We start from the raw sequence: 7523 nt of genomic DNA, 5'->3' as shown, positions 1-7523 counted from the left end.
GATGCATCCAAGGTCTTTTCTGCAGCATGCACCCCGGCGCCGGAATGACTGCATGCGGCCGCTGGCACTACAGACCCATCAGCACTGTGTGGCGCCAGCTGCTGTGTCCAGTTCTGCAGGTGCCGCCCGATTGCTGCTTGCCCTGGAGTGCTCGCGCCGGCCGTATGACGCATGGCTTTGAGGCTCCATGGGACATCAAACATACCTTTCACTAAGATGATATTTTGGGCTGCAAATGATAAATGAGCTATCTTGTTTGAGAATACGCCATTGTTGCACTGTATGGAGCTCAAATGTCATCGTTGGTTGTGCTTGTCTCCCTTTCCCCGCAAATTAAGTGGAGTTTGATGCTGGAGGAAGTATTTGCACACAGCTTCTGTCTTTCCTTGCTTTTATATTCACTTTATTTAAAAGCTTGCTGTCAAAAAGGTTTTACAAATAATTTAAAAAAGAAAGGGCTTCATCGTTTTCCTCGAAAAAGGTTTCATCACATACATCAGTTCAGTCTAGTTCAATGTACTTATTAGATTTTGAAAAATGAAAAACAGAAAATAAAAAGCAATACAAGACAGGCCCAAAGTAAGTTGAATGATATAGAAGTTAATAGAACTCGTAAATCTAGGAACATGAAACGTTAACTTCACTCTGAAACAATAGCTTGTCAAAGTGGAATTAAGAAGGTCGGATCGAAAAGCATCCATAGCACCTAGTTAGCTAAAATTCCTGTAGCAAAAAATGGATTTCAGAGGTTTCTCCCATCTTAGTTAGATGCCCTCCATCCACCAAAGTTCTCTTCAGCAAAGCCTTGTTGGCGATTTTCCTACAAAGAAAATTATGATGTTAATTGCATGCTAAAGCCTTTCAATATAATTAGGATTAGATCAAGAGATGATGTATATCACCTTCACTGGAATTCTAGTTCAATGAAAACCAAAGCTGTTTGCTTTCGTTTTTAGTCATGCAACTTAGAATTGGCAAAAGCCCTGACAGTTTAATGCTATTCACTAAAAGAAAAGGAACACCCATAGCAGGGTTATTCTCATTTACACGTATCTCTAAAAAAAGACTCTGTCCTCGATATAAATGCCAAGCATTTCTAGTGATTGAGGAGGCAAATAGTCTAGTAACTAGAGCTTGATATTTCCTTGACATCTAGGTGTACATACTAAAACATCACCTCACCTTCCCTTCTCTCTTTAGCATGTTCCAATGTACTCTTCAGAGAATTTTATTGATCATGAGAAAAAGCTAGTTCCTTTTCTAAGAACTTGGAAAAGCCTAGTTCTTTCTACAATAAATTATTTGTCAGGTAGGAGGCTCCATAGGAATATAAGGTACAGTTAGTCTAATTGCAAAAAATTGTCCATTGTGATCAAAGCACTCAATAATTTTTGACAAACTATATCTGACAGACAGCTTACGTTGGCATGGTCCAAGCGATCAGTACAAGTTACAGTAATGCATTTTCTGGTTGCATGTACTATTTTCAAGAAAATAAAATCTAAACTCTCTGATCGCCCATGATAGCTAATTCTGCCCAAGAGTAAGGATTCACATCGGTGATTTTGCTTAAGCAAGAATCTAAACTAAGTGGGTAAGTTGGAAACTGCAACAATCATCATGGCCAAGCAGGTGACCACAAGTGAAATGTCTTACCATACCAGTGAATCTCTAGGTTCTTTTATACTTCAAAATTTTTCAATAAAAAGCTTCACTGTTTGATGGGAATTTGAGCATCATTTGAATTAACTGAAATACTTGACTGCTTAAGCACATACTACAAACAAGAATGAAATATCAATATACAAGATTCAGCCTGGAGAATTTTAGAAGTCACCCTTCTGCTATGATATGGTGGACACATACATGTAAGTCACATGACGTATATTCAGATTTTAGATATGACAATTCCTTAAAAGAAGATGATTGAACACAGGGGCGAGTGCATATACAGCTATATGCACTTATGTGGCAAATATATTCATATTTATGTATATGCATGTCTATAGGCAATTTAAATATCGAAGTATAGTTAAGCTACATTTATCTAGTTCTTCAATTATACATGAAAATACTTTACATTCTACCAAGTATCATGCACAATCTATTCTGTGATAGTATTGTGCACTTGAAGTATCATGAAGCAGGACAAATTTTTTAGAGAGAAAACCTGTGGAGTGAAGGTGAGGCCAACTTTGATTTCTCCACGATATTCTTGATCCTTGACAACATTGTAAACAGTTGGAGGAAGGCTACCCTCAGCGAATACTGGTTCTAAAGGGATCCTGGAAATAAAAACAGAAAAGGAAAGAGTGTCACAGGAAAAAAAATTTTGTCATCATAAGAAACTAAAAACAGTCAAATTGGGTGAATATGATGCCCAAGTCTCATTATAGTTTTGTGATTAATTTAAACACCCCTTCAGCAAAACATAAGACTGGAATATATATAGAAGTTTTAGGACTAATTTGCATAACATGCACTTTCAGTATGTTGTGCAGTAATAAATGCCATCACTTCACATCAATACTTAGAGATCACAGATGACATAAAATACTCACTCTGCCTCTCCCACAAAATCATCACCACTACCAGCATCACTGTCCATCAGCTTGATACAGAGCTCTGTGGCATTGTCAGAGATGGTGAACACAAAGCTCTCATTCCATTCAGGATCACTTCCCTTTCCTGCATCAAGACATGCACTGGAACATCAACAAATAGAAACAGAAACCAGGTATGATGAACCCAAGTTAAAACCCTCTTAATAAAGTACAATAAAATATTACATACTAATAACAGGTCATGAATTTTTGATACTATACAAAACAAGTCTGGTTGATCAAGTTAAACACAATAAACAATTGAGGAAATAAAAGCCATCAGTATGTAGGATCTTAACGATATTTCTAACACATAAGGCCATTCCATGTCAATCTTAAAACACACTTTCTCTGTTAATATATGAACCATAAAGCTAAGTAGTTCACTGGTGCCAAATTAATATATATTTTACAACCATGCACTTCTAGCCTGAGAACACCTTAATATAAGCATATGGATGTAATGACTGTGTATGTGTGTGCATACTATTAGTTTGATGTTTCATTTTGCAAACGTTAAGTGATAGATGAAATAATATTGTGTTGCCCGTTATTTCCACTATTTACCTGTTACAGGAGACATATCTAACTTTTCACTTCCAAAAACTCGTATCACTTCCAAAAACTCATATCAGAAAAGCCTCCGATTGCTTTGCCTAGCAACTACATAACATTGCAAAAACTGTAACGATCTAAAGGCATATCTGAACACTTCTCTGACATTTGGAGTGTGGAGTAGTAACACATCTTTTTCCTATACTGTTCTGTCATATATAACATTAATTCTATGTTTGGTTCATAGCATGAGGGATGAAATGTGATTCAAATTCCATCCTTGGTCCATGTTACCATTTGATTTGCCCAATGAGTAATGGAATCAAGTTTTCATTGGAATCACCATTCCCTTAAATTGAGGAATTGTGATTCCACTTTACATGGGGAGAATGGCCATTCTAATCCTTATGAGAATGAATAATACCGTTGCTATATATTAATCAGCAGCATTATGGTTAAAATATAAACGAATAGTATCTTAGAATCCATTTCTTCCATTGCATGGGGACCTATATTATTTTGCTTTAGGGGCTTCCACTCTCAATATTTGAACACCAATATAAATCTATAAACATATTTCAATCTGTAAGAAATATGTATTGTATATTTCTCAGCTGACACCACCATTGCTTTTACCATTTACTGCTGCTAAGAGTACTCCTTTCTCTTTTTATATTATATAGTTAAAATTGTTGAGTTTCCTCTATAGTCCTTTCCATACTCTGTACTCCAGAATGTTGAAATCTCCTACCCATATTTCTGTTATCTCTTTAGTCCATTTGTCCAATAGTCCCCTTTTCATGCTTCATCCTCTCCATTCTTACTGCATTATGCTTACTAGTTTCTCTTCTTCTTATGCCCTTTGCTCATTTATTCTCTCTTTCTACTTCACTCTATATATTTTTCTCTTTAGTGACAAAGGCCCATCTCTTTAGTTCCCTGATTAATATCCCTCTTGCCATGAATTCCCAGCCTTTTCAGGACATTTTGGCCCCCTTGAACTTAAGAATCCTATATGGTGAATCAAATATTCTCATTGTTATGGTTACCTCTCCAAAGGTTCATATCTCTCACAATTTTTTCCCTTTCCATCCCTGTCATATTTTATTAGGATTCCCTGGTGTTAGGATAGTGGACAATATCATGACAAGATAATGTTGCAACTATATATCGGAGTAAATTTTGATGATCATTTAAGCAAATTACAACTAAGTCAGTTACTGCAGATTACTAGCATGAAGATCTTTTCTAGATAGCTTGGAACTCTATTATTGCTATATAAAAGTGGAGTAAAACCATCATTATCTATAATTGGATGACTTGGATGACTCCATTTTGAACTGATGACTTAGAAGCAAATCTAGCATTAGTTCAAGGAAATGAAATAGAAAGTGACATTAGTCACCTTTCAATCTTAGTTATTATTGAAAATGCAAATTATGAATTCCTAACATTATCTTTCCCTTTCATTCAATAGATCTCTCTGTGATATCCTTGTTCACTAGTTATTTTTAGATTAAGATTTTATTTTAATGTCAAGGTGTACTTGTGTTCTGTTTTTGGGTGACTGATATTTTGTTCTAGTTTATGTTTCTGTTAGATTAGTTTACCGGTTTTTCTCATGAATTTCATCTATTGCTCTAATAAGAGTGATATCATATCTTTATACTTTAATTCTAATTGTCGAATCTTATCTTTCCTACTTCCATAATGATATCTTCAAATTGGTACAGAGAGATGAAACCACCTTTATCCTGAATGAAATTGCAAAATCACATGTAACAAGCAAATGTAGTACCTGCCTTCTCATAAAAGCAAGCACAGCACATTCATCATCCACCTCACACTTCTCTAAAAGTTACATGCTCGAGTTAATATCTAAGATGAGATATTATATTTTGAATCCTAGCCAGTGCAGCATGGATACAATTACAAGAACCGGATTTGGACACATGTCCAAGTATTTAACTCGGCCAAAGAAGGAAAAAAAAAGATACAGGGATCCATAGAAAAAGATAATTTTAATTAAATTATATATTTATCTTTTAAATATTGTTTGAAATACAAAATTAGATGATATTCTTTTGTTAAGGTCTTCAACAATATTTGTTTCTTAATAACTTATAAAAAGGATATTTTGCAAAGTGATCGTAATATCTACACCCTTGACAACAATATCTAAAAAGGAAAAAGGTCACCTTCAACATAATTATGGTGTGTTAGACTTTTCGAGTCCTCAAGTGCCTAGCATTTTTTTTTTAACGTATCAAGAATTTCAATACATATCTGTATTCTTTTCTTGCAACCCTGTTCATGTTATTTTAGGTCTTCCCTTTCCACTTCCTATATCCTTCAACAAATGTTAAATTACCCAAGTTTTTAGTTCATCTCATCACCTTGCACCAGTACCTAGATATTTTACTTGTTATTCTCACTGCAACGGGGTGACTGATGTCATATATATATATATATATATATATATATATATATATATATATATATATATATATATATATATATATATATATATATATATATATATATATATATTAACTTTGTCATGCCAAATCCTTTCTGTCAAAATACAGGTAACTGTCATGGAGTTGAGACATCAAAATTAGAACCATCTAGAGCTCCTCAACAATGAAGCTAAGTTTAATTGTCCAGCTGATTTCCTTTATATTTCCCATCTGCTATCTCTTTCATTCAGAAAAAAAAAAACATTATGATCCATACGGGAATATTTCTGCTATGTATTGAAAGAAATCTAGAATGCGCAAAGTTTACAAACTATTGATAAAGTTACCTGATGCAACACTACTTTTCTGCTCCTGCGTACGACATACTAGGATAGCATATGGATCCATGTTACCTGCTCCACGATTTGCAATATGTTATACCGGCAGTTTACTCCGAACACATAAAACCAATGTTTCTAATCACATGATAACAATTACCTATGTCAGCTACCAAAACTGAGATGAATTAAAATCTTGGTTTATCTCGGCCCATGTACAGTAAATGAGGAAATTTGGAGGGAACTGAGATTTTTCAAGATCTCAGCCGATAAACTAGGACTGAGACATCATATCTCAACCAGTACTGTAAATCCAAGATTATCAACTATATTTAAGCATTAATTTCGAGATTTATTAGTCAAAAAAACTGAAATAAGAAATATTTTTTAAAAAAATATTGACCTCGATATGCTGGATTTTATCCATTTACATCAGCCGGGATAATAGGGCTGAGATTTTATACATGCATCATACGGGGAGGTCCCGGATTCCAATACAAACTTACATCTTGGCCTTGCACAAAACTATTCCACGGTCAAATCTAGAAAAGAGAACAAATTCGGTACAAAACTTGGCAAACAAAATAAAAATAATGTTTTTGGCGAAAAGAGTAAATCCGGAGATCCAGCAGACTATATCTAATCAATATAACTAACAAACTATTGGCTTCATCGCAAAAGCGTACGTATCGGAGAATCCAGACCCCGGCCAAAAGTAAATCTAGATCTGTCACAAGAAAAAACCAGAGATCGAAGTTTCGTGCAAAGATACTGGAATTTCAGCCCAAAAAAGCCGGTGGAAAAGCTGTCATTTAACGATCTGTGGAATCAAGAAAAGAGATCCACGAGAAATTTCAAGATGGTAGAACGTACAGAGGAAATCGGTGTTCTCGAGGCCCTTGGCACCGACGAGAAGCACTTCCAGCGTTCCTTGGACCATCGTCTCTCTCTCTCTCGCTTCGCTCTCGCTTCTCGCTATGATCTGGATTGGTTCTCTTCTTTCTTTGCGATGGGTAATTATAGAGTGCCGTGTGCAATGAATGCGAGAACAAATAAAGAATGGGCGGACGATCCGGTTGCGAGGTATTCGGCCATCGGATCCGCCATTTCAGCGGTCCGAACCAGCACGCATAAAAATAATATAAAAAAAAATTAAATGGATCAGGTCCAGATGTATCTAAGATAAAATTATAGATGGATTCATTTCAAATGAAATTATTCAACCCCGTTTGCTAAAGATGCTGATAGCAGATCTTTTAGGCGTAAAACTTTTTGAAGTATAGCTTTTTATAAAAAATAAAAGCTATAAATTAAAAAAAATATTTTTAATACGATAAAATGATCATAAAAAATATTGGATAGTATTATACAATATAAATATAATAAAATATAATATATATTAATACATAAATATATAATATTATATAATATTACTATAATGTAATATAATATTATTTTAATATACTTAATATAATATTATATGCTATGGCATAATAATTTAATATAATTTAAAACTATATAACATATATTATAGAATAATATAATGTAATATTATATTTATAGTATAA

At 34.2% G+C, this 7523-nt stretch overlaps 1 protein-coding gene across 1 annotated transcript; it reads right to left on the bottom strand.

Moving 5' to 3' along the window:
* Positions 1 to 442: 442 nt before the first annotated feature.
* On the bottom strand, positions 443 to 7067 carry LOC103712108 (elicitor-responsive protein 3-like). Its single transcript, XM_008798512.4, has 5 exons — positions 6829 to 7067; positions 5965 to 6030; positions 2562 to 2688; positions 2171 to 2285; positions 443 to 820 (listed from the first exon to the last, which is right to left on the bottom strand). Exons 1-5 carry the CDS (start codon positions 6893 to 6895, stop codon positions 761 to 763), a joined length of 435 nt encoding a protein of 144 aa, XP_008796734.2. The 5' UTR covers positions 6896 to 7067; the 3' UTR covers positions 443 to 760.
* Between the last annotated feature and the right edge of the window lie 456 nt (positions 7068 to 7523).

The sequence above is a fragment of the Phoenix dactylifera genome, chromosome 2 (assembly GCF_009389715.1).
Source record: "Phoenix dactylifera cultivar Barhee BC4 chromosome 2, palm_55x_up_171113_PBpolish2nd_filt_p, whole genome shotgun sequence".
Lineage (NCBI taxonomy): Eukaryota > Viridiplantae > Streptophyta > Magnoliopsida > Arecales > Arecaceae > Phoenix > Phoenix dactylifera.
This window is presented reverse-complemented; position numbering and strand designations above follow the sequence as displayed.

Coding starts and splice junctions, on each gene's coding strand:
- LOC103712108 (XM_008798512.4), bottom strand. CDS start 6,895: ATGGTCCAAGGAACGCTGGAAGTGCTTCTCGTCGGTGCCAAGGGCCTC. Junction 2,286..2,561: donor GATTTTGTGGGAGAGGCAGA/GTGAGTATTTTA, acceptor TTTTATTTCCAG/GATCCCTTTAGAACCAGTAT. Junction 821..2,170: donor GCCTCACCTTCACTCCACAG/GTTTTCTCTCTA, acceptor TTTTCTTTGTAG/GAAAATCGCCAACAAGGCTT.